The sequence below is a fragment of the Halichoerus grypus genome, chromosome 8 (genome assembly GCF_964656455.1).
Source record: "Halichoerus grypus chromosome 8, mHalGry1.hap1.1, whole genome shotgun sequence".
Classification (NCBI taxonomy): Eukaryota; Metazoa; Chordata; class Mammalia; order Carnivora; family Phocidae; genus Halichoerus; species Halichoerus grypus.
The window spans coordinates 42,825,216-42,852,840 of record NC_135719.1 but is presented as its reverse complement, the minus strand read 5'-3'; the positions used below and the strand labels follow the sequence as shown (position 1 = coordinate 42,852,840).

The 27,625-nt window shown below is 46.8% G+C and overlaps 1 protein-coding gene across 4 annotated transcripts; it reads right to left on the bottom strand.

Moving 5' to 3' along the window:
- Positions 1–663: 663 nt before the first annotated feature.
- On the bottom strand, positions 664–27,259 carry HEXA (hexosaminidase subunit alpha). 4 transcript variants are annotated; one of them, XM_036095212.2, is made up of 14 exons: positions 26,957–27,259; positions 13,560–13,652; positions 12,578–12,643; positions 10,896–10,942; positions 10,269–10,379; positions 9,040–9,141; positions 8,432–8,564; positions 7,636–7,816; positions 6,566–6,652; positions 6,221–6,293; positions 5,291–5,474; positions 4,985–5,075; positions 4,476–4,580; positions 664–1,885 (listed from the first exon to the last, which is right to left on the bottom strand). In XM_036095212.2, exons 1-14 carry the CDS (start codon positions 27,207–27,209, stop codon positions 1,819–1,821), a joined length of 1,593 nt encoding a protein of 530 aa, XP_035951105.1. In that variant the 5' UTR covers positions 27,210–27,259; the 3' UTR covers positions 664–1,818. The 4 variants fall into 4 exon arrangements, 2 of the variants coding, with proteins under 2 accessions (XP_035951105.1, XP_035951106.1); XM_036095213.2 differs by lacking the exon at positions 664–1,885 and adding an exon at positions 3,199–3,442; XR_013450414.1 differs by lacking the exon at positions 4,985–5,075.
- Between the last annotated feature and the right edge of the window lie 366 nt (positions 27,260–27,625).

Genomic DNA, 27,625 nt, shown 5'->3' with positions numbered 1-27,625 from the left:
CTCTCTCTCTGTCTCCTCTTTTGGGGGTGCCTTCTAAAATATCCCTAATTTGCTATAAAGTGAGCTATAAAAAAATTATTAACAATGAAGAAAAATCACAGCTAAGTATCAGATACTCCAAAGAAAATGAGATTTAAAATAAATTCTAGAAAGTGGTTATTTTGGGAAGGGACTGGCAAAGGGGACATATATAACATCTCATCTCTTTTAAAAAAATCTGAAGCAAATATAACTACTGAGATGTGGTAAATTTGGGTGGTGGTTATACTGTGTTTATTATTTTATTCTCTACACTTTTCCATTTGCTTGAAACATTTGAAATCATGAAAAAATATAAGTAGTTACTGTGGTAGAGAAGACATAACATGGATGTGGTTAGAGTACAGTAATTATTGTGAAAATAAGCAAGACTCACAGACTTTTTCACTTTAAAAATCTCTGAAAAATGCAGGAAAACACACACACACACGGACTGCTGCAAAAAGGATTTTTTTTTTTTTTTTTGCAAAAAGGATTTTTAAAAACAACCGTGAGGACTGTAAAGATTTATATACAGAGTGAATAGTAATGAAAAAATTCAACAAGTAAACATTTCACTGAAACTGGTTAATATGTATTTATGTATACATTTATTTATTAACAGTTGGAATAAAAGGATACTAATTTTCAAATTTTCAGAGTTTATTTATTTATAAGAAAAAATACAGAATGATTTTAACAGACAAAGTACCCAGTTCCTACTTATTTTCTTTCTTAGTGGGGAAAAAAAAGTATATGAAACACAATTGTCATGGCCTGTATTGATTAATCTTACAAGTGATGTTGACAAAACTATAAAAACCTAAACTTTAGAGAGCAGCAATGCTGCCACCGTGTGTGTATATGTACATCAGTACAAATTCAGTCAGTCTATACCCACAGAACCCCTTTTCACCCTTTGCCATTATCATTGGGCTTTCTGAAGCCCCTGCTGTTCCCGTGCTGTCAGGTCCTCCGCTTTCCCATCCCTATGCTAATGCACTGAGGTGCACCTAGATTCCAAGGGCGTGGGCTAGCTGGCACTTGATCTCAACTCCTACCCAGGAGAGGGGACGCTGCATGTCCTCCCAGCCTCCATTCACTCCTTTACTTGTATCCCCATTAGGCCTGCTTTTACTAAGATCCGTAAGAGAGCAACACGGCCTCTGCGCTAAGATGAAGAATCAGGAAATCATCGGGGCCCTTCCTCGCCCCCTGGTGGTGCACAAGGAACATGAGCAGCTGGAGGCCGCCGGCCCGGTGCAGGGTGGGCACTGAATGCACAGCCCAAGTAAAAGGGGAGATGGAGAAGCAGTGGTTCTGGGCACTGGAACAGACTGGGCAGCTGCCTGGCACTGCCTCTGACCCCCCAGAGGTTCCAGGTCTGATGAGGATCTTCAGGTCAATGTGCTCGTGATCAGGGGGCCCAAGGGAGCAATGGTGGAGGTTGGGGAACAGCACATCCCACAAGTGAAAGTCTTGACTGGGCCACACGAATTTTTTTTAATTGTAAAAATAGTAACATTACAGAAAATGTTTATAATAGGAATAAGAAATCATAGAAATGTACTGCTGCAACAGTGTTTCATGGCCTCTTCCTTCATTGACTTGACTGAGACAACCTAAGTGTCTGATCTTTTTACTTCACATTATCTCAAAAAGTAACAGTTCTGATCAGGAAGGAAGCAGGGGCAATTAAAGTGAGCAGCATTTCAGGGTCCCAGGTAAGGGGGCTCCTTTGGTAGCGCAGATGGTAGAGGCTTAGCTTGTATCTCTCCAGGCCAGAGCCCTGGGCTGGGCTCACCTGGGCTGTATGGAGACCCTGTCCCCAAGAGGATTCTGCAGACAGAAGATGCCCACCCTGTCCCTGTAAAAACAGCACAAGAAGGCAGGGCTGGTATACCTCCAACCAGGTCCCCACGGGAGCGTGATAAAGGGACCGAAAGATGTCGTTTACGGACCAAATTCTACTCAGACCCCTTCTCAGCCTGTCTTCCCCAAGTTTCTGTGTCCACCAGACTAGAAACCTTCTGAAAGAAATGTCTGAGACTTCTCCATTGCCCTTGCAACCCAGGACCAGGTAAAAGGATTAAATCATCGTCAAAGAAATCCTCATCTAGAACAGCTGCTGCCTACTGTTGGCCCAGCCTCTGGACTGCATCGTTGCTGCTGCTGCTTTTTTTTTTTTTTTTTAAAGATTTTATTTATTTATTTGACAGAGAGAGACACAGTGAGAGAGGGAACACAAGCAGGGGGAGTGGCAGAGGGAGGAGCAGGCTTCCCGTGGAGCAGGGAGCCCGACGCGGGGCTCGACCCCAGGACCCTGGGATCATGACCTGAGCCCACGGCAGACGCTTAACGACTGAGCCCCCCAGGCACCCCTGCATCATTGGTTCTGAACACGAAACCACCAAGGGGCAGTCTGGCCCAACAGTGAGTCATTTCTTCCTAGGCAAAGCGGGTCACATGTGCAAAGACCCTCTACCAGAGCCACTTGCCCACCTCCCGGCCCTCAGGGGCTGTCCCCTCATGGCTTCGGCTGAGCCATCAAGTCTTTGAGAAGATGCTATTGGGCTGCAAATGGATGGGAGGAGGTGGGTGGAAGTTGCTGGCATATTGGGGAGTGGACCAGGGCCTCTTGGGACCAAATCCTTCAAATGCAACACCTAACACAGTGTCAAGACCACAATGTATGTTCAATATTATTAAAATAACGGTTGCACGAAACTGAACTAACAAGAAACCCAAAGCAGAAGAAAAGCTCCAGGGGAAGGAAGTGTGTGAGTATGCATGGGGGAGGGCTGCTCTGTAACTAGGTTGGGTCTGGAGCCCTTGCCACTCCCCAGAACTTCCTGGGGCTACTATAATGCCTTCTTCCATACACAGAAGCCTTGGAGGCCTAAGTGACCTCTGCACTTGGAGGGAAGGGAAGTGAGCAGACTGAGCATGGGGGTATGTGGTTAGACTAAGTGTCGGGGGTGGGAGAGGCGTCACACAGCTCAGAGGCTGCGCAGGGTTTCATTCCCAGCTGTCAACTTTTGAGATTCCTCCAGGGGCCGACACTGATCCCAGCCTGGCTGGGCTGCTGCGCCCTGTCGCTCTCAGGAGCAGAAGGCCAGGGCAGGCAGCTCCCTACCCCAGGGCCAGTCACATTTCTCTTACACAGGTAATCCATATTCATTATGGAAAAATGCCACATCGCTCTTTATTGGATGCTAGTGCCAACACTGGCCCCCTTTTCTCCGTGCACAGGGGCACGTGGGCAAGGGGCTCCGTCCCCCGGCCGGGATGCAGTGGAAGCCTGGCCCCACTCCCAATCTCCTAGGGCCAGCACCCTCCTCAGTGCCTGGGGCTGCTTGCTCAGGTTTGTTCAAACTCCTGTTCACAGTAGCCTACACTGAGGGGCTGGGCCTGGACACCTCGCCTGCAAGAGGACATGAAGAAACAGGGCGAGATGAGCCACTGAGACAGGGTCAGTCCAAGGCCCCCGCAACACCTCTACCACAACCAGCAGTCTCCCCTTCCACTCCCCCAGTGCATCTTGAACTGCCACTGTATACCAGAATTACTCAGGGATCTCATTTCCAGAGATTCTTACTTGGCCTGGGCTCACGTGTTGGCAAGAATCTGCATTCTGAACAGGCGCCCTACAGGGACATCCGGGAATTTGGGGGGACACCTCTTTCTAACCCGCCTCTGTACCCGAGTCCCAAATAACGCAGCACCTTCAGAAAAGAGCTGATGCCTAGGGGTGCCCAGTGCTCTTGGCCCACCGAGCCCCCCTATAATGGCTCAAATGCTGTAAATGCAGTGGCGGCGGGGGACCAACGTGCTGTCCTGTTCACGCACGGGGTGTGGACATGAAATCCCGTTTAGCCTCACAAGTTCCAGGATGTGACCAGTCTCCATAGGGGACCCCTGGGCATGCCTTCTTTATTATTCAAACGAGCAAGGTGCGTAGGGCTGGTAGAGAACTAGCTCAGTCGCCCGGTGAATTACCCACAGTTGAGGCCTAGACCTTGCCACGGCTGGCTCTCAGGCCTGCACTAGGCTGCGTCCTCCAGGTCCTCAAGACTTAGTCGATGAATAAATCAGTGAAATGACCACCTTATGCAGGCCCATCCCCAACAGTTGCATGGGTGCCAGGAGAGCCCATAAAAGCATGGCCATGGCTAAGAGCATAGACTTTGAAGTTGGCTTGGATCAAATTCTGGTTCTGAGTGATTTGGGGCTTTACATTAACTTCTCTGTGCCTCAGCTGCCTATCTCTAAAGGGAGGATAAAACTGCCTACCTTCCAGAGTTATGGTTAAGATTCAATGAAATAAGGCCCATAAAGGGCTCAGCACAGTGCCTGCCACAAAGTAAGCCTCTGTCAGCATTCGCTATTGTTTTTCCTGTAAGTCCTCAATCCGCCCACCCACTGTGGGAAGGCCCCAACACGGCCTGCTTGCTTACCTTAGGAGCTCACAGCGGAATTGTGTCAAACGTTTAAAGGCAAAGTCCAGGCTAGTCACCAACTTGTTGCTCCACAGCCTCTCAGCAACAGCCCCTGCCCTGGGCCTAGAGGGAAGGGTCACGCACCAGGTTGGCTCCCTTTAAGGGAGCCGGACACTCACAGGCTGCTGCCTCTTATTTAGGCACCCTGCACTCAGGGCCAAGGTCATTCAGAGCGACAACCTGGCTGGGGGGCTCCTGGGGACTTCTAGGGCTCAGCTCCATCTTCATTAAGAGGTGGATCATGATCCCACTCCCATCCTCTCCCAGAGATATGGAACCAGAGTAAGTTGTAAAGGGATCATGAACTGTTATTGACAGTAGCAGCAGGTGCTCTCAAAATGTACAGCTCCTTCTTTCTCAGGCCTGGAAGGAGGGCACTTGTCTGGGGGCGACTAGACAGGAGCGAGTCTATAAGGAAGAACCCATGCCCAGAAGCTCAACCACCCACATCCTCAGGAAGCCCTTACCAGAGTCTGGGGGCCAGATTGGTGCTGTCCACGTACTCCCCCCACATACAGGCCTCTCCACCAATCACGAGAGCCTTCTGCTGAGGGCTACCTAAGGGGAAACAAGGACCAACAGGCCGCTGCTGGTGGGGGGGGGGGGGGGAGGTAACCCTAGGGTTTCCCCCCAACCACCTTCCTAATGTAGGCCCCTCTCCAGAGAGCTCATATCTCATCTCACCTGAAAGGTCTAGCCCAGACCCTCCTGTCTCCCGCTCTGTGCACCAGCCCAGCCTCCTCTGGTCAGCAAGGAGAGCTCCCTGTTTTCACCTTTAAATTCCAGGGGCTCCACCATGTAGATCTGTCTCCAGTCAGGGCCATAAGTTATATGATTCAGGTACCAGGGGGCAGAGAGCAGGGCGCGGAAGCCAGCTCCGGTGATCAGCTCCATCTCCTTCGTATAACGTACCGGCTCCTCTTCTCGCCATACCTGAATGATTGTATCTGGCCGAACCTGTCAGAAAATTAATGGCACATCGCTGAGATTTCTGGCCCACGTGCTTATACAAACAACCCAGGCCAAGGGATATGTGCCCACTCTGCTCTCAAGCAGCTAAGCATTTCTCTGTGACTCCTAACCCCTGGGCGCCTAGCACAGAACAGAAGCCAAGGACTCTGTAGGCCCTAGGAATCCTCCCTGCTGCCTCCACCCCCAGTCCTTCTGCAGCCTCCTTGTCCGGAATGAGACAGTAATACTGGCTGTGAGCTAAGGGAGACAAGCAGTGGGAGACAAGCAAGGGAGACTCATCAAGAGCTACCATGTCCAAGAATCTCCAGATGTTTCTGATGAGACAAGGTTCCTGCAGAGCCCCTGCATTTGGCAAGAGGCTGGGACCTAACTGATCAACAATGAAGGAGAAAGTAGCCCTGCTCCCAAACCTGGAAGACCCTAGTCTATGACTCAGAAAGGAAAAGCCAACCGAGCACGCCAGTCTCAGGAATCCTAAGTAACCCGGCAGCAGAAATAACTCTTGATCAGTTTGTGGTGAGGGAAGAGAGACACATGTTCTGACACTCACACCCAGGGCTTAGACCTCTGTGACCTTTCTGGAGGGGAAAGGAGAGATGGCCCCTCAGTGCTCTGAATATTAAAGCCTAATCCAAACCCAGGGAGGACCAGTCTGTGCAGAGGCAGAGAAGGGCTGAGAGACCAGAAGGAAGCACTGTAGGTGGCTCCTTCTCTCTCTGCCCCTGGCTCACCTTTACTTTATTATCAAACACCTCCTGCCACACCACATAGCCCTTGCCATAGGCAGAGACGATGTTCAGCAGCCTGGAGAGTAAAGAAAGGGTCTGCTCAGCTCAAATAGGTTCTAGGCTGTTGGTGCCAGTGCTCAAGGGGTTGAGGCTGCCTAGGGACTCGCTCCTGATTGAGCAGTGTCTTCCCCAGTTGGGAACTGACTACTCCAAAGTTGAAAAGATAGGACAAAGTACCCCTCCAAGGGCCTAGAGAGTGGTCAAGCAGGGCCTGGCCCTGGTATGGAAAGGGAGGACTGCACAGGAGGTAACCCCAAGAAACCCCGCCCACCCTCTTTCCTTCCTCACGTCTGTATGTAGAAAGACTCCAGCTCCTTGAAGTCATTACCAAAGCCTTGCTTCTTCATAAAGGCCTGGATATCTGGGTTGGACTTCCTGAATCCCAAGAGAAAATGAAGATTAATTCTTTCAACATCCTCAAAGTCCAAAGCTTGGGGATTAGTCACCTGGCCTCCCACAACTTCTTTTTTCACTTGAAAAACCAATCAACTTCGGATCTCAGAGGCCCCAAATATGGCAGGTGTGGCTGAACAAAGCTGTGTGAAGGGGGCCACTGACATAGGCTGAGCAAGGAGGAGTTTCGACCCCAAGAGCTTTCAACTTAAACTCTCAACAAGAACACATATTAACCTGTCTGGTCTCCAGCATGTGGCTCTGAGGTCTGGTCTGGGGCTCTGGCACACTGGATTCTGGCTTCCCTGTTTAACCCCCCGCACTCAGGCATATTCTGCTCTTCTCATTTATTCTTTATTCCAGCTGGATGTTAAGTGTTGCTGTTACCTGCTGCAGCTCCCTCCCCCAAGAACGTTTACATTTTGTTCACATTTCTTCCTGGAATGTTTTCCCCCTCCTCCACTTCTCAGAAAAGCCTATTTCACCCAGATCCAGCTCTAATGTCCACTTCTCAGAGAAGCCCATCAGCCTCTTTTGAGCAAAGTAGATCTGAAGGTTTGGACCTTACACTTTAATACTGACTAGACACTTTCATACATTAGTGTCAAATTCATCTGTGTCTTGACCCTTCAACCAGACTATTTTACAAAAGCGGGGATTATTTTTCTCTATCCTGGACTTTCCCAAGACAATTCTGTTCCCAGACCTGGTTCTTCCCTAAGTATATCAAGAATATGACAGGAAAAAGGGACAGTTTCACATTCACAGCCTTGCCAAAATCAGGGAAGGCCCTGATGTAGGTGGAGAGAGGAAAGGCCCAAGGCCTGAGCCATCTGGACGGAGACAGATTGTTCTCAGAGGTTAGCCCCTGAGGAGCACCTAAGGTAGGTAGCCTCTTAGGAGCTAACCTCTATTCTGAGTGAGCAATTCATCAGGCAGGGATGGGAAGATCAAAGGGATCATACCAGCAGGTGAAATCAACCTCATCTCCTCCAAGGTGAAGATAAAAATCCGGGAAGACAGAGCTGACCTCCAGAAAAAATGTGCTCATGAATTCATAAGTACTGTTGAGAATGGGATTCACTGGTCCAAAGGTGCCAGAGGGATGAGACCCAGAGTAGCAAGGAGTCAATAATCCAGGGACACCTAAGCCGACAGAGAATCCCACACAAGTGTCACAAATACATAGACCCCCACACTGTCATATACTTAAGGACATTAAGCTGCACAAAGTAAGATAATCATGTTCATAAACATTACATGTACATAGGTAGGGACCATCAGGCACTCACAGACGCTGGTGATCATGAGCTTTTAGTCACAAAGAAATAAGTATATCCACAATCAGAGACAGAGATGGGTTACTGCCAGACGGCTATCAACACACACACTCTAGCCTTGACACACAGCAGGGCTCACCTTTGTTCCCAAAGGCCGCTCTCCTCATACTGCCTTTAGGCAGCAGAGAGAGACTGCCTGATCCAGCCAAACTGGCAAGACCCTTCTTCCACTCTAGGGCAAAACTTGCAAGAGCATCATTAAGACAAGAACATCTGAGAAGAATCTGCCCATAGTTTAATAGTAAGCAGTGGCCTCCTTTGTCCAAAGTAAGTTCTGCCTACCTCAAGTCCCAGGTGGAAGGAGCTGATGGAAAACATTCTTCCAGGGACCAAGGCCGGGGCATGCCGCATCCAAGAGTCAATGCCCTGAAGCCCCACCGAGGGGGATCAGTAGACTCTTCCTATCTGACTTTATTCTTACCTGGTCCCCAGGACAGAGTGTGGCCAGGAGTGTCAAACTCTACCAACACACGGATACCCCGAAGCCGTGCATATTCAATCACCTCCCTCACATCCTGTGCTGTGTAGATATGGGTGGCAGGATTGTACGACCCCTGAAAGGCACAAGACACCCTTAACAATGTCATTATCTGAAGGCTAGCAGAGTAGAAGATACTCAAAATGCCTCCAGGACTCACTGTATATCAGGAAATCTACCCACAGCTCTTTGGTATCAGGGACTATCTCCAAGGATCTTTATCATAATTTCCCATAAGCTAGCATAATTTCCCATATGACACTCTTTACCTGAGTGTCATAATGCCAGTAAGACAACAAGGTAGGCAGGCAGCAGAATATAAACAAACAAAAAGAAAATGAGACCAGGAGAGATTATCTGTCAGAGAAAATTAATGGCAAAGTTTGGACTCAAACTTAGGTCTCCTGGTCCAAATCCAGTGCCCTTCCCCTAAGTCAGTGTGTCCCTCAAACTGGCTGGTGAGGATGAGAGCCAGTGTCCTTGCCAGCAGGGCCACAGCCCAGGCTCAGACATCAACCCACAAACTTGCTCTTGGAGAAATTAAGATGTACCTTTCTGGTGAGCTCTGGAAAAGTGAAGCTGTCATATGGGAAAGAAGAGTCATCGACCAGATGCCAGTGGAACACATTGAATTTATTGTATGCCATGACGTCCTGTAGATCAGAGCACACACTGTGAACCCATCAGAGCTTCTCCAGTTTCGGCCTCAAACTTGGGAAGGTAGGCAGACTGGTAGGCTGCTCCACATACCCCACCAGGCTCAATCTGCACCAGCTTCCTGATCAATGTTTATAGGGTCTATCTATCAAATCTTCCCATCAGGGAATGCCTTACCATAGAGGGAAGGAAGACCTAGCACATTTCTTCTTCTCCCAGGGCACATCCAAAGATGTCTGACAGAGGCATTATCTCCTCTTTTTTAGCCACATTGAGAGGACAGCCGCAACTATGTGGTACCCTGGTTTTCCAAAAGCACCACCATGCCCTGAAGACTAATAGGTCTTACTGCCATTTGTTCTGGGTTGTCTGACTAACATTTATCCAAACTGTGAAGTCTATGGTTGAATTTAGTAGCGCCATAACCCATAAATCTCAGAAGCCAAGACTGATGGATGTGTCCCCTCCTTTGGTTCCAGAAGAGGAGCAAAGGAAAAGGTAGACACATGAGTTGGATCAGCAACTGTAAGATAAGACTGCCCATCAAACTTAAGATAGTTAGGAACAGGGCGCCTGGGTGGCTCAGTTGGTTAAGCGACTGCCTTCGGCTCAGGTCATGATCCTGGAGTCCCTGGATCAAGTCCCGCATCGGGCTCCCTGCTCGGCAGGGAATCTGCTTCGCCCTCTGACCCCATCCCCTCTCATGTGTTCTCTCTCTCTCATTCTCTCTCTCAAATAAATAAATAAAATCTTTAAAAAAAAAAAAAAAAAAGATAGTTAGGAACATCCTGAGCTATGGCTTTTGAACATCTCTTTCCTATGACCTTGTCCGTAACTAAGCTAAAATAAGCTTGGCTTGATCAAAGAAGCCAATTCCCCAAACCACCTTCTATATTCCTGGAGATAACCTGGACATTGATCCAGAGCAGCCAGTGGGGTAGATTTAAATCACTCCTTTTTTTTTCTTTTTTGTCTTAGAGCGGGTCATCTTTTCCATTTTCCCTAGGAGCTCAGGAAGTTACATACATTCCCTCTGCAACTCTTTAGGAATATGGCAACTGGTCTACCCCTTGCCCCATCACCCCGAACACTAAGGGCAAAGATGGCCTTAAGGCCTGGGTACCAGAGTGTCCAGGATGCTAGTCAGTGGCAGGTAATGGCGAGCCGTATCCAACAACAAGCCCCGGTGAGAGAAGCGGGGAAAGTCTTCAATCTCGGTCTTGTTGATAAAGAACTGTGCGGACCAAACATTGAACATATCAAGATTCAAAGGGAACTCACCATGGGGGTGGAGGGGAATGAGGAAAAATCTCCTGATCCTTCAAAAGCCAATCTATGACTGTTCTGCAGAGCAACTATCTCCCCAAATGCCCCACATCTCAACTTAGGCGACCATAAGCAGGCTCCTGTCAGAGGGTAACGGTCCCCTGCTAGCCAGATATAACTGTCCCACACACTGCTCAGCCTACACATTCTGGATTTTCACTGTTAATCTGTTTATTTTCTTCAAAGCAGTGTGGTCTCAAGGTCATTACTAAATAATGACTCAGGGGAACTAAATTACAGTGATTACAAACAGGCCCAATCTACCAAACCGGTTTCCACTCATGTCTCCTTCTAACTCTTGTTGGGGCCATCATGAGCCACCAGGACTCTGTCTAAGACAAAGTAAGTTATTCCCAGGATTCTCAACATTTGGAGCAAATCCCCAGAGGTATAAAAGGAACCCTTTCGGAGGGCCCCCACTCACCGTGCCCTCAGGAGATCTCCAAACAAGCTGGCTAAAAGTCTCCAGACCTATGGGGAAGTAGAGAGAGTAAAGGCTTAGGGATGTGGGAAAAGAGATGCACCCATTTGGAAGGTTCCTAACGTGACAGAGGAGAATGCCTGGGCACATGGTAAAGTGGATATAGTACAGGCTTGATGAGTCTCAACACGGACGCAAAGGGGATACTAGGAAGCCAACATCTGTTTTTACTCTGCATTTTATTTTGGGAGGTGGCAGTGTAAGGGACTTTAGTGCCTCTCCTAGGAACACACTAACCCTCAAAATCCACATACCTCTTATCCATATTTCCTAAGCCTTGAACTCACAAGAGTATTAAGAGAGGCCAAGATGTCTGCTTATGAGTACAGAGGCAGGGACAAACCAGCTCACACGGATTAAGGCTTTCCAAATTAATACTGATCAGGAGCTAAGGGAGCTGAGAAAAAGGGGTCCTCAATCTACTGCCCCTTCTATTATCCAAGACTGAATTGTGAAAAAGTAGTCATAAGCTGAAGTTTCCAAGGAGCTTGGGTCCACAGCTGGACCGTGAAGACAAAGAATCATCTACCTTTCCTCTTGAGAAGGGAACTAGCTATAGAGACCTGAGATATGGTAGGGAGCAACGGCCCCAGAAGGACTGCCCCAGTCCACTGGACACAAACTCCTAGATTCTAGCAAGGCCCAAGGGCAGGCAGGCTGAGTCCAGAGTGTTGTATGTTCTCAACAACTGGAGCCCCTCTTCTGAAAACGCAGCAGAAGGATTTCCAGAGTCCCAAAATTTCAGCATGAAAGAATCTGAGGTCTTAGCGGTCACTTGGCACCTACTTCGAGGCAGACTGCTCTTACATTGTTTTGGCTTCTATTTTGATTCTGACACCCAGAGTTCTGGAGTCCCAGATTTCCCCCTGCCCCAACCTGACTAATCACAGCACCTGCACAAAAGGTATAGAGAGAGCAGAGAAGGGAGTCAGCTCCCTGTTTCTCCCAAACACAGGAGAGGAGGAGAGGAGGGGTAAGGGAACAAAGATGAACCAAAACAAGGTCTGAAATTCTGTGAGAATTTCCCTCCTCATTCACCAGCAGGGGCTTTGCAAAAGTAGTAGAGGTATTTGGCTAAGTCTATATCTAAGGACCAAATACCTTTTCAGGAAACCAAGAGGAAGGGCAGAGGCCCATCACATGTTAGCTAGTAAAGTTCCAATTTTCTCCTGAAATACTATAGTTCTACATGACTTATACTATTTACTTCTTTTTGACATTTATCTATTTCTTGTGATCAAGTTTTCCTTTTTAAAGAACCTTTTCAATTACGTGTGTTTCGTGAGAGCTGAACAGGCAGTGTTTGTGGCAGAGTCCCAAGCAGCCTGTTCCCTGCTGGCACCCGGAACATCAGCCTGCAGGATGTCTCACTGCTTCCCCAGAGCACCTGCCCAGGAGAGCTGCTGCCACCATTGCACGGGCTGACACCTGCCAACTTCCAGAGACAGCTGTAAGGAGAACAAGCCCTTCAGGGAGATGGGGAAACACTCCAATCGGTCTGCATAAAGAAAGCTTCCTACACTGAGGATACGTGCTGGGCCCCCAGTCTTGTCCTCCCAACCCACCAATGCCAACCTTCCCACTTCATCCCTCACTTTCTCTCCCAGCATCAGTCCCCATGTTACCTCGGAGAGCTCCCCAGACAGTCTCAGAGAGGAGGAAACAATGATCATCATTTATGGTCAGGGTGTCTGAAACGACAGGAATGACTCCATTGGTTAAGGACTTCTACTCTCAGATTACAGATCACACGTCCTGTGTAAATCCTTGGATTAAAAAACAACAGTAAGATCACATTTTTTTTTTTCCTTTCAAAGAGGAGACATCCCCAGAGCAGAGCAACTGCAGGTCAGCTAGGCTTGGGTAAGAGTGGGAGGGTGGTCTCCCAGAGGCTCTGTGGGCCCTAGAAGATAATGCACGAGGAGGGTCAGGCTAGAGAAGAAAAGTACCACCTGCCTTGTGGTTCAGTCTACCCCTCCAGAAACATGAGTTCCTGCCAGCCCTTAGCTGAAAGTATGAGGCGGACAGGGATGCTTGGAGGATGTGGCCAGGTTACAGTGTTCCCAAAGCCTTTGTAATCACCCTCCTTTCCCTTTGTCTCCAGGCTTCATTTAGCTACTTCATCCAAGAATGTGAGGAGGAAGCCAAGACTTGAACGTTCATTTTGGAGATTGAGAAGTTCCCCGATACTGCTGCTTAGGGAGGACAGGAGGCATCACAGGGCTCATGACTTGACTTTATTCAGTCATTATGTCCAAAAACATTATGACCAAAAACTCCTTCTCTCCCCAGAGTGGGGTCTCTTAAAGAAAATCAGCAAAGTGTACAAACTCCTAAAACGGCAACAGAATTACACGCAGTCCAGAAGGCAAGTGTCCTGTGGGACTCCGTGAAAAGCCACTGTGACGTTCCACAGCCAACCTTCAGACACTGGTTAGAGTGCGTATGAAAAATTGACCTTCTGTGGCTCTCAGCCCTTGATGACCCGGGGTCTCCACAGTCCTGGAGGGCTGTAGGCCTAGCATCGGGAACTTAGGTCAGACCAACCCGAGTTACAGCCCCAGACAAGTGCTTGCTCTCTACAACAGGGAACAGGGTGGTACTTACAGTTTTCCACCGACTCCAAAGAAGGAAGCTGGTTACATCCAGGAGTGACCACAAGGATAACCAATGAATTCTTCTCCGGTGCATGCTGTTTTCCTGAAAGGACAGGGAAACTCAGTGTGGCTGACCTGCCACCAGAAGCAACAGGCAAAATCAAGGTCCTACAGGAAGGTCCCTAGCTCTAGCCCCTCCCACTCGCATGCGTGTGGGAAGAGGCACGGGAGGAGAGGGCATCTAGGGAGGAGGGGGCATCTAGGGAGGAGAGGGCATCTAGGGAGGAGAGGGCATCTACCCTCGGCACAGCCACTGCCTCATCACCTGCTCCACCTTCTCGTTTTGGTTGTGTCGCCCTCTCTCCCCAGTAACCTGCCCTGACCCACGTATCAATGATCTGGCAGCAGTTCTTTGTAACCAGGGCTCTATACTTCTAGTTTGGTACAGTAAGCACGATTCCAATACTTTGACAACTGCTTTTAAACTAGAGGCAGCTTGAGGGCATTTCTACTCAAAGCGTGGTCTGCAGATTAGCTGCTGACTTGCAAACTGCAATACTGGTTGAAAGGAAAGGTACTGATAGATAGGAAGCTTATACAATGCCAGAATGTAAATCAATTATGTCAGAATAAACACCCTGTTTAGTCCTAACATTTTTCATAACACATTTTTTTGATGAAGGGAATAGTTTCACATTCCGGTGTGTGTACCTCTCCTCTCAGTGCAGACTCTCGCTTGAAGGAGCACTGTTCTGGAGGGCTCCAGGTAAAAGGTTTCCAGCTTTGTAAAAGCCCAGGAGCTGATGCAAGCAGATGAAGCGGATGACCAGAGGAGCTCCTATGCAAAGGGGGCCTGAGATCATCGAGCTGGTGCCCCAGCAAAGGTACATGGTTACCAGCCCATCCTGCTTCCTTCCCTCTTCCCAAACAGGCTCTCTGTCTGAGGCAGTCTTCTGCCCAACAGTGGAAAGCCACTAAGTATGAGTCAACATCTAGCATAGTTCTTCAGATGTACCCCACCCCCCCAAAAACATACAGAGCCAAAGCCAAAATACTAATGCACCATCCCTTCCCATCCACCTAATGGTTCTTCTTTGTGACCTTCAAGGTGGTTCTGATTATACTGCCCCAAGCCTGACCTCAATGAACTCCTTCTTTCTATTCTTTTCTGGAACCACACTGGCACCACAACCATGACTTCCTATAACCACAAAGTCAGGGATAGGATGGCCTGGGAAAAGGCAGGGAGAGAGAATTCAGAACCAAACTGGATCCCAAATGTTATCCATCTCTAGGGCAGAAGTAACCCAAGAGCCTTGAGCCATTTCCAGAAAGCCTGCTCAAACTTCCTGAGCACTACCACATGGCCGCATCTCAGCTCTCGGGCTCTCCAAGAAGCAAGTCAATAAGGCGCCCTTTTCTATCATCAAGAACAAAATGTATTCTTTCCCCTCCTTGAAAATATCCTGCATCCCACACTAATACCTACCTAAATCCTGCAGGGAGAAGGGAATTTGAGGCTACTCTGGGCCAGGCCAACTCACAACTCCATTCTAAACCCTGAAAACTCATCTCCAACAACAGAGAACAAACAGACTGTCAGGGCAGAGACTACCCTCAAAGCAGAATCTGTAGGGCCCTCCCAAGCTCCCCAAGCAGACAGGCCATCTCTACAAACCCCCAAGACCAAGGAGGACTTAACTGAGGGGTAGGAGCGAAGAAAACTATAAAAGAATATTCTTCCTTAAACTATGCCCTCATCCCTTGCTACCTTGCCCCCACTCCAATCCCATATATCACAAAGCCCTAATATCAATATGTGGAGAGCTCATCTGCATACTACCCAGGTGGCCATCCAAAAGAGGGCAAAGTCCTGAGCTTTAGTGTTAATTCCCTGGACCTCAGCCTACGAAACTGAGGAGAAATCACAACTATCCATGTGCAACTGCCACAGTCACTGTCCTAATGACATTTAGAGGCTGCACAAACACCAGGTTTATCTGAACTATTGCCTGGAACATAAAAAAAAACTCTAACTTCTGTTGTTGCTAATATTTTTTTTCCTAAAACACACCTGCACTCTGTCCTCTAAATCCAGAGTCTTTTCAGGGGGAGGGTTGTAGACTCCTTACAAGATCTGATGAAAATAAAAATGAAAGGACTTTTTCCCCTAGAACAATGGCCCTTACTAAGGGCTCATCCCTCTAATCTTATGGTGAAGAATCTGTGTCCTAAGCGTTCTCAGTGACTCATTTGGGTTTGGGCTGATAAAGGAGGTAGAGTCATGGCTGCTATTTAAACAAGCCATGAGGGGGAAGGTCTGGGGGAGGTGGCAATGTGAGAACTGGCAAAACAGGAGGGGCACTGGGTCATTTAAAAGGATGTAAATAGCGTATCATCATTGTGGTTTTCTGCCTCCAAGCTGCTACCTTGAAGCAAGCAGGAAATAGGCAGGGGACAGGCCAGCTTCCTCCACACGCACCCACATGCTCTGCACTGGGAAGAACTGAGGTGTAGGAAGCATGGCATGGCACACTCACAATGAGCCCGGCTGGCACAACAGGAAATTCTGAAGCCTCAAGTGCTCAGGAAGAAGCATGGCAAACAGAGCACTGAGTTGGGAAATCAGGAAAGATTGGTTCTGGTTCTCCTGCTGCTAAGCTGAGCGAGTCTCGGGACTCCTATTTTCTCCCCTGCAAACAATGGCAAGATAGGACCACATTCCGGCTACTCCTCCAAAGAGGTAATACTTGGTGACTCCACACACAGATAGTATGCTCCAAGGTCCCAGTCCATGACCATTACTTCCTATCTCTATTGCTTCCCCATTCCCCTGCTTTCATGTACACCTGCTCTTTTCCTCTGGTTCACTGAAAAGTTTGCACCTTCTAAATTTAGGAAGGGGAAAACATTCAAACAGTACAGAAGTGTTTACAACAAAAAAGCTAGTTACCTTTGGCAGCCCTCCCCTTTCAGCATCATTTAGCCTACACAGACAGGTCAGCTCTGGACATGGAACTCTTGAGACCCTTTTTCTACCACAGTCCTGCTGTTGAACTTCCTCCAGATGCCAGTGCTATGACCCTTCCATTACTCTTCTGTTCTCAGTTCTCTCCCATCTTCACTTCCCTCCCTGCTGGCCTAGGTGTGCTGATCCATCACCTCAAACACAACCTAGCCAGGGCTCTCAGCAACCTGTCCTTTTCTTCTGCTGCATCCAGTGGATCAATTAACATCTGCCTTCTGTGCACCTACCCTGGCTACTGCATCCTACTGGAAGGAAGAGAGAATGTCATGGAACAGCAGGATTGGGCTGCTGTAAAATCATGGTCTCTCATCTTGGCTGGGCCCTGATGCTGCTGCCCTGAACATCTCCCGTCTCCACCACTGCTTTCTGCTATTCTCCGCAAGAGCTATTTCAAATTTGAGCCACTTTCTTCAAGTCTGTAACTCGATCACCACCACCCTTACTCTCAGTAGACAATCAAAAGAGCACTCCCATCCATCTCTACTTCCCCTCTCCTCCCTGACAAAAACACCTGCAACATACGCCTGGTTTTTATCTTTGCCTCCTATCCTGGTGGAAGGGGTTTCCTTTCACCTGTGCTCTGGATCTCTCCTCAGTCTCCTTTTGTATAAATGACTTCCCTTTTCCCCCAAATCTTCCAATTATTTCTTTCTACTGATCCTTTCCCACTAGCATTCAAATATTTGCAAGTCTTCCTGGTTTCAACTCCATGTCATCTCCAACAGATTCTTTCTTTTGTCTTCTGGTCCCAAAGAAACTCCAGAGAAAATGCAGCCTAAGCAGTTAGGTGCTGAACTTCAAAGCCATACAGACCTGGGTTCAAATCTTAGTTCCAACACCTTCTAGCTGTGGGACCCTGCGCAAGTTATTTTCCCTCTGTGCTGCAGTTTCTTAACCCAAAAAATGGGGATCGTGATTGGTAACTACCTTACTGGGCTGTTGGGAAGATTAAATGAGTCAGTGCATGTAAAAGGCTTAGTCAGTGCCCAGACACAGGTGCTCATGGAGTTGGCCAACCTTAGTCCTCTCTTGGTAGCCACTTCTGACATCCTTATCTACTCCTTAGTCCACTATAACATGGCTTCCTTTTCCTCCACTCCTCTGCAAATGCCTTCACCAAGGTCCTCTGGTTCTACAACTACATTCAAGGGACCCCAATTCATTCTTCATTCATTCATTCAACAGTTATTTACTGAGTGCTTACTATGTGCCAGGCTGTTCTAAGTGCTGGGGACACAGAGTGTCCCAACACGGTGATCAAAACAGACAAAAATCCCTGCTGTCCCAGAGGTAATATTCTGGTGGCCACTCACTTCTTCGGGGACCTCCTGGCAGCATCAGACATCCCTGATGTTCATGAAACTAAACTCCCTTAGCTTAGGGGACACGTCTCTCTCTTGGTTTTCCTTCAAGCTCCTTGAATATGCTTCCTCATTCTCCCCTTCCTTCACCAGCCCCTACATGCTAATGTTCCCCAAAGTCTCTAGGCTTCTCTTTTTCTCTTCACTTACACTCTCCTTGGACAATGTCATCCACCCCACAGTTGGTTGATGATTCACAAATCTACCTTTCCATGCCAACTCTTTTTCTGGGACTCTAGACTCATAGGCCTACACTCAAATAGCTTAAAAGCCCTTCAAATCTTAAATACTAAGTTGAACTAACTCTTCATTCCTCTTCCTGGCTGATCTTCTCTCAGTTTGATAACAGTACCATCTATTGATTTATCCAGACCAGAAACCTCTTCCTTCTCTCATCTTTCTGAGTAGATGAAAAATTCACGCCCCCATAATATTTACCGATGGCCTACTATGTGTCAAACACTGTGCTAAGCACTGAGATTACAACACTAAAAAAGAAAGACCCAACCAAGTAAGTCTAGTTATAACAAAATCCTTATCTCAACATCTTTACCACCCTCCCACCCTCACTGAGTCAATGCCTTAATTCAGCCTCTGGTAAATTCTCACCTGAATGACTAAAAAAAATCCCCCAGTTGTTCTGCCTCCATATATACCCCATTTCAATCTACCGTCCTCTGTGAGCTTTTAATATGAAGATCTTTTCTCTGCTCCTGTGCAGGAATTCTCACGGTAACACAATGAACTCTTTACAGGATCCTGAAAATGCCACATTTTCTCCATACTTTCCTTTGCACATATTGCTTCCTCCAAGTGAAGCAAACTTTGCATTGCCTCCACATCTCACCTAATTATGAAATAGCTGATTCTTCCTTTTATAAAACTTTTCTGTCATTCCCCCACCCTTTCCTAAGAGACCTTCCTAGTAGATCATGAAACAACGTATACATACATTTTTTCATAACACTTATCTTAATATATGCTGTTTATTTGTCTATCTCCTCACCGAGGCTGTAAGTTCCTCAACAGCAGGGGCCAATCTCAGGGCCTTTGTATTTCCAGTGCCTGACACACGGTAGTCATTCAATAAATGTTTGCTGAAAAAATGAATGATGCTAGAATTAAAAAATGCACATTTAATGCTATGTATGCATAATGATTGTGCTACATGATAATCAGGCATAAATGGCAAGTAGTTAATGGAGAGATTACTTTTATACGCCCAAACCTAGTATTTGTGAAGTCCTGGGATTAGGGTGGGGAATGGTAAGAAGACCCCCAGGCATACAGAAAGTGCCTTTTCAGGCACTGCTTTGAAGAACCGTGGCTCCATTAATCCAAAGATTCAGGTCTTTCTACTCTCTGGAAGGGAGCGCCCATTCCTGCATCAGGGTACCCAGAAAATATGTCTTTACCTCAGTGCACAATAGCTTTTCCTTGCACCCAACCTGCTCCTCCATGAACCAAAATATTCCCATCATATCAATGTGTTTAATTCACAGGATTTTAGCAGCATGGAGAAAACATTCGTTTTGGTTATAAAGTGGCATTGGTTTGGCTTCTGGAGTGGACACTAGGAAAGTCAACCCAGCCTAGGCACCTTCCTGCTCTTTCAGGTGTATCCTGCCCTGCTGTGTCCTGGTATTCTCCTAGGCTGGTGCCCTGTCGATTCTCCATGTCCACATTGTTCCCCTCCCCCTCCCACCTTTATCTCTGTCATATCCAGGCTTTCTCTCCCCATATTCAGTCTAATGAAAGCCCTAGAAATCATTCATTTACCACTCATTTCTTCATTCCAACCAGGATATATTGAGCATTTACTGTACGTCTGGAACTGTGCTAGGTGCTGGGGCAGTTCAAAATAAAAACAAGCCCAGTCCTTGCCCTTGAGAAGCTCACAGTCTAGTAGGAGAGACAAATACAAACAACAATTACAAAGCAGTGTGATTAGGGTTAAGGGTGGATATTATAGCTACCTCCAGAAAGGAAGGGATGCTTCACCTTGGAGAGGATTTCTGAGCAGAACCTTGAACCCTGAGATGGTGTTTGCCAGGCTACCAACAGGGGAAAAGCAGCCAATGCAAAAGTACATTGTTGTGGCTAGGGGAAGAGGCAAGGCCGCCCCTGTCAAACCTCTTATCCCAGTAAAGTAGGAGTCTGAGAACCCAACTGCCCCTGAGCCTGGAGCCCCGCCACAGTGCTGCTGTATTCAGTCTGGACCACAGTGCCTCCTCCTACGAGCCCCAAGACTTTTTACCCTCTAGAGACTACGAATATCCACTCAGAAGTGTAATCTATTCAGCCCATAAATGAATCCTCAATGTTCTCCCTTCTACCTTCTTTGTAAATGTTGTAGTTAAAAGTTTTCTTGTTTTCCCCTACTTTTAAAACTTAATCTGTTCTCTTCCTCTCTCCCCACCCACAAGAGAGCACCTCCCTGTAATTCTGGATCCCAAAAGATAACTTAGGTTAACATTTTGCACAGTCTTTCAATTTTTTTTTCTAAATACACAGATTTATTATTTTTAAAGCAAAAATGAGATCCTAATATATAATAGTCTGTAACTTTTTCCCCACTTACCAAATGATTTGCAGATCTTTTAATGTCAATATATATAGATCTGTATCTTTACTTATAAATGCTAAATAGAATTCAATTTTTGAAATATACTTTAAAAAGTGGCAAGTCCTAACTTCTCTTTGTGGACATTATAGAATGCTTCTAAGTTTCTGATATTATAAGCAATGCTCTAGTAAACATTCAGATATATATATATATATATATTTTTTTTTTTAAAGCATTGGTTGAGAGATTTCTGTAGGAAAATTACTAGAGGTAGAAATGCTAGGCCAAAGATATGAAAATTTTTGGTTTTGACACTGCCAAATTACTCTTCCAAACTGTTATATTTGAACAAAAGTATAAAACTGATTTATATCTGAACCAACATACATGAGCCCATCCCTCCACATCCTTCCAAAAGTAGACTATCTCAATTCTTTTTCAACTATGCCAGCCTGTTAAAGAAATATACCACTGTTTTAATCTGTTTTTTAAATATAATGACTGAATTTGAAAATCAGTCGCATTTACTGGCCATATATATGTGTGTGTGTATGTGTGTGTATTTTTTTTTTTTTTTTGAAAGAGAAAGGGAGCAAGCAGGGTGGGGAGGGGCAGAGGGAAAGGGAGAGAGAGAATCTTAAGCAGGCTCAACGCCCAGCGCAGAGCGACTCTGGGCTCAATCTCATGACCATGAGATCCTGATCTGAGCTGAAATCAAGAACCAGACGCTCAACCGACTGAGCCACCCAGGTACCCCTTTACTGGCCATACTCTTTGCACGTTTTAAGTTTTTTTCTTGATTTACAGAGCTCTTTTTAGATTTTAACCTGTCTTTTAAGACTGCAAATAGTTTCTCTCTCTCTCCCTCTGCTTGTGCTGTCAAATAAATAAAATCTTTAAAAAAAAAAGAAAAAAAGGGACGCCTGGGTGGCTCAGTTGGTTAAGCGGCTGCCTTCGGCCCAGGTCATGATCCCAGGGTCCTGGGATCGAGTCCCACATCGGGCTCCTTGCTCAGCAGGGAGCCTGCTTCTCTCTCTCTCTCTCCCTCTGATTGTGCTCTGTCAAATAAATAAAATCTTAAAAAAAAAAAAAAGACTGCAAATAGTTCCCCCATTGTGTCCTTATTTTTTTTTTTTTTTAAAGATTTTATTTATTTATTTGACAGAGAGAGAGATAGCGAGAGCAGGAACACAAGCAGGGGGAGTGGGAGAGGGAGAAGCAGGCTTCCTGCCGAGCAGGTAGCCCGATGTGGGACTTGATCCCAGGACCCTGGGCTCATGACCTGAGCCGAAGGCAGATACTTAACGACTGAGCCACCCAGGCGCCCTGTGTCCTTATTTTTTAACCTTATGGTTCTCTTGCTTTGGTTTTTATGTAGTCAAATTTGTTCATCTTTTCCTTTATGGTTTCTTTTATCCGCTTGCTTAGAAAGGCCACCTCTGCCTCTGGGACCATATAAACAGTTTCCTATACTTCTAATAGTTTTATGGCATGGCTTTTATCTTTAGATCTTTAACCACCTGGAATTTACTTTTGTGTTTGATATGAGATATAGATTTAATTTTATTTTTTCCCAAATGGATAACCAGTCATCCTTACATATTTATTGACTAAACATCTTTGCACTTTTGATTAGAAATGTTTCCTTGACCATGTATTAAATTCTCCCATGTATATGAACTCTTGTTTGTCTCCGGAGCTTATTTTCATGGCAGTCTTATAGTTGGGAGGACCTACCATGTCATACCGCTATCATCTTTTGTCATGCTGCCCAGTATATAGACGCCTCTGCTCATTTCTGTTCTGGACCCACACTCCCATTCCTATAAATGTTGTTTCTTGTCCTCCACCAAGCCACCTGGACTACATATCACCCACCCCCACAAGCCTCTGGAATCCTGTTATTGAACTACCAACATCCTCAGTCTCTTCTACATCCTCCTTAACTGAAGACTGGCTCCCCCCAGGAATATTATTTCCCCTACAACCTGCTCTGAGAGGCAGCTCCTTTTCAGCTGCTTCCAGGACAACTAGTCTCTACCATCAAGTGAAAAAAGCACCTCTTTTCTGTGGCTCATGATATTCAGTTGTAAAATCTCGAGCCTCCCCTTGTCACCAACACTGCAACATCCTGGTCACCTCTTTACTACCCAAGACTTTGGGTCCTGGTCTCCAGTCTTCCTCTCCATTCCAAGGTTGGCTTTCATCCTAGGTGATTTCAACACTCAAGAGGAAGAACTAACCCACATTCTAGCTTAGCAGTTATCCAACAACACCTTAACACCCTCCCATGGTCACCTTTTGGACCTTCTTGTCCCCTGGGGGTATTCCAACTCATTCTCTCAAGCTTCTGTACTGTATAACTAACCTGCTGAACCACCCTAGATCTGTGTGCTTCAACCACAGTGACACTGAGTTTCTTAAATATATGACATGAAGGCTTCTTTCCTGAAGGCTTTTCCCACATGCAGTTCTTTCCATGTGAATTACTACCTATTCCACCAACTCCTACTTTCAAATATGATTGGACAGCTCTTTATGGAAGCCTTCTCAAAAGGTACCCTCTCCTACACCCCAACACACACACGTGGGTCAGATGTTCCCAAAGTACCTTGTACTTACCAGCAAAAATCACTTTACTGATACTTTACTGTATTCCCACTTCCAGAGACTATAAATTCTTTAAGGACAAGGACAGTTCAATTAATATTCTTGGACAAGTGCTAATGACAAATTATAGTTGCTTAGTAAATACTACTTGTACTAAGGATGGAAGGAAAGAAGGAAGCTGGCCAGAAACACTACTGGAATCTGATAATGATGGGCCCGGGATCAAAACATTCATAACTTGAGTGCTAATGATTAAGCAATTAGATGTTAGAAGTTACTATCTGAGGTAATTAACACTAAAGTATGATCAGGGCTTACTCCTACCAAAGGCCAGTAGTTTTCCAAATCACTAATCAGTATAATGCTTGGTGAAAATATTTGTGAGTAGTCGACCACCCCAAGATTGCAAAATCTTTGTAGACAAACAGACCTGACTGGAATTTCTGCTCCACCACTACTAGCTGTGAAACCCTGCACATGTTACTTAGCCTTTGTGAGTCTCAGTTCTGAAGGATGGGGATAACACCAACCTCACAGAGCTATTAAAAAGATGAAAGGGTGTAATATAAAGCAAGTGCCAGACACTCAATAAATGCTAGTTTCCTTCCACCTTCTACTTCCTTTTTCTTAAGAAGTCAGTTTTGCCACTTGGCTGGAGGAGCCCAGAGTTGGGGTGTCCTGTGGGATAACCACACCATCAGAACAGCTTCTCTGAGGGCTTTTCATGAGCTTCTCATAGGAGCCCGAAAGCTCCACTACTGTGTGATGACACCTTGTATGGCAAACAGGCTGAAACTCCAATAATATAAAAGGGACATGAGCTTAGAACTCTGAATTTACCTCAAACTAGGACTGTGGCTCTAGTCCAAAGACCAAAGCCATTAACGTGGGATCTCAGTACTAGTTACTACCAGGACAAGGTCAAATAAGACAACAGTTAAACTTTTCAGCTAGATATAGTGTACCTGGTAAGCCATCTCCCTTGCTCCCAAAGCTTTGCAAAAGAAGGGGAGGCTGCTTACTGATACCCAAGGTGATAAGCACCCAAACTTCCTGCATCCGAGCGTACACTTCCAAAGGAAAAAGCTCTACACCATACCCAAGCCCAATCACCTTCAAGAAGTGGACATCAATAGCACACCACTATTGTCTAGATTCAGGGCTGAGTGCAACGCTAAGGAAGCTTAAGCAATAACAAAAGCTTAAAACAGAAGCAAAGGAAATGAAAGAGAGAAGTTGACACAGTAATGGGTCTTCTTCACTATAGCCAGGAATTGGGAAGAAAAGCAAATCCATTTCTCTATGATGATGGATTATATAGATCCATAAACCTTGAGGCAGATCACAGAAAACCCTTCACATATAAAACTTTATCACCTCGGGCGCCTGGGTGGCTCAGATGGTTGAGCGTCTGCCTTCGGCTCAGGTCATGATCCCGGGGTCCTGGGATCGAGTCCCGCGTCGGGCTCCCTGCTGGGCGGGGAGCCTGCTTCTCCCTCTGCCTCTGCCTCTTTCTCTCTCTCTCTCTCTCTGACTCTCATGAATAAATAAAAAACATTAAAAAAAAAAAAACTTTATCAGCTCCACAGATCCAACCTCCTCTCTTCAGCTGTCCTCATTGTCAGTGACTCCACAAAGGTGGGAGAGAACTCCTAATCCAACTGGCTAACCCTCTTGTTGATACACATTGTCTCACCCCTTATCAATTATTTCAGGGACAGCAGAGGAAATTTAGGAAGATGCAGAAATATAAAAGTTACCTCTTTTATTTCTAAAAGAAGTATTGGTTGGGCAGTAAATGTAATCCACAGGAAAAGGATTGAGGTTTATGCCTTAAAGAGGCAAGAAATTGACAATGTGCCCCAGCAAAAAACTGTGCAGCTATAAGAAAAGATAGCTCACACTTGCTATTAAAAACAAAAACAAATTGAAATAATCATCTTATTTAGTTTTTTTATCTGTCTCTAAATCTTTCACTAGGGAATTTACTAGGACACCATTGTCACATATCATCCCCATTTCTATTTTCTTCCTTATACTCTAGACCTACAGCAATGGAGGTAATGGCTTAATTTAGATGTATATGAATTATCCGAATTTATACCATAGTAGCAAACATTCTAATATCTTTTAAGCATTTTATAATACATTGTGTCCTTTTGCTTCATATTTCCCCAATTGGACTTCAAAGCTTGAGCCTACTTTTTTTTTAAGACTTATTTGTTTTAGAGAGAAAGAGAGGGAGGGCACAAGCGGGAGGGGCAGGGAGAGGGAAAGAGAATCTCAAGCAGACTTGCCGCTGAAGGTGGAGGCCGATGTGGGGCTCGATCTCAAGACCCTGAGATCACGACCTGAGCTGAAACCAAGAGTCAGATACTTAATCAACTGCACCACCTAGGCGCCCTGAGTCTACTTTTGAGCATGTTTTTCTTGTAACCTCCAGAGTGCCCAGCGCTAGAAGAGGCACATACCAATTAGATGACAGATCTTTTTTTTTTTTTTTTTCGGACAAGCTAGGCCCTAACTGTTCTATACCAAAATAAACACATTCTGAATGCCAATCTTGTCTAAGGCATTACTTGTCATAAAAGATTCACAGAATTACGTGATCTACCACACACAATAGCTGGCCTTTTATCCTTCCCAGCCTAATCCATCTTACCAGTTAAGAACTACCCTGATACTGAGACTCTATTCCTTTCCCTAGATTATCTAAGTACCATCTGTTTAATGAAATGCCTTTAATTCTATAAATCAAATGAGAACATTTGTGAAAGTAATTTAATCACACTTGAAACACGGTACAAGATGATGTTACCATATGGCCCAATCATAAATATGGCTTCCCCCCATAACTACCTATACATCATAACCAGAGAACCGGATTCCAAAATAGTGTGAAGAAAACTCTAAATTTTAAGCCCAGAAAGCAGAATTTTATTCCTTTGTGTTGCTGACTCTTCTTACCAATTTTCTGTGAAATAATCCACAAATACAATTTTCAGCAACTACCTTAAAGAAAACTGCTCAGCCCTGCTGTTTTAGATGAAACTAATATTCAAAGCACTCCTGACTTCACTTCAATCCCACACTTCCCCCCCAACCTCATTCTTCCCCACTCCCCAGCCCCACCCTCATCACATACACCCTCAAAGCACTTTGAGCTCAATCATAACCATCTGTGCCTCTGCTCAAGCCTTTCTTCCTCCCTGGAAGACTCTTTCAGTCCTGGCCAATTATATCCACCACCCCACTTAAAGTGGTTACTCAAAATTCATTTCCCTATGGAAGTGTTCTCCGATTTCTCTCACAGTTTAAACATTTACTGGACATGCCATGTGTCAGACACTTTTTATGTAATTCTGCACAGGTCAAGTCATTTCTAATGTCTTATCTTGCCAATCTTTGGTGTCAGCTCTGATGTCCTCTACCCAGCCCCGGTCACAGCCTCACTGGGACCCTAGACACTTGAACACGGTCAGACGGATCACCTTCGATGTCTCCTGGCCCAGTATTTTCAGCAGTTTACATCCTGATTGAACTGCAGTCCCGTAGCAGGCATTCTTGGTGAAACAGAGCCCGGGGGGCAGGATTCCAGAGAAATCCTGGCTCCAGAAGTCAGCTCAGTGAAGCAGAGAATGGAGCTGGGGACTAAACGTGGGGGGGGGGGGTCTGAGATGACAGCTGGAGAAAGGGCGCAGGGGGAAGTGGGGACCAGAGGGTTGTGACTAGACGACAGGGTTGGGCAGAAGCCAAAAGAAGGGCGTCTCGGGAGGTTTGGGGAGGCGCCCCCGGGCAGGCTCTCTCGGAGCCGGAAACGAGGCAGGGCAGGTCCGACTCACTTGTGGGTTCAGGAGGTTGCCAAGAGCGGGAGGTGAAGAGGAGGTCGCGGTAGCGCTGGAAGGCCTCGTCGAGGACGGAGCAGCCCGGCTGCGCGGCCGAACTGACGTGGTACTGGAACTGGAAGTTGTGCGGGAAGATGGCGTAGTGGGACTCGGAGGTTTGGATGTACTGGGGCCAGGGCCAGAGGGCCGCGGCCCGGCCGGCGAGCGCTGCCGCCAGCAGCAGCGGAAACCAGAGCCCCGAGCCCGCCATGGCCCGCCGCTCTCCTCGCTCCCGGCCGCCGGGGCCACGTGAGCCCCCGGTCAGCTGAGCGGCGCCGCAGCCACGTGACTACCGAGGTGCCACGTGACCGGCCGGCTCCTCGGCCGCGACCCCGGACGGCCGGCTCCGGGCCCCTCCAGCCGCCGAGACCGAGAAGCGCACGCAGCGGTGCGAGCGCCAGGCGGCGGGCGGCGGGGGCGAGCGGGAACGGACATTTCCCCCCAACCTGGAGGGCGAACGAGCTAGAGGATGGCCCGGGCTCGGGGGACTTCAGAAGCGGGAAGATGGGAGGATGCAAACCCCTGGTGCTTTTAACGGGAAACGCTGTGGGGCGGAAGGGGCTGGAATCGGGTAGTCTGACTGGTTGTTCTAGGGAGAGATCACAAGATCACAAGAATGAGATGTAT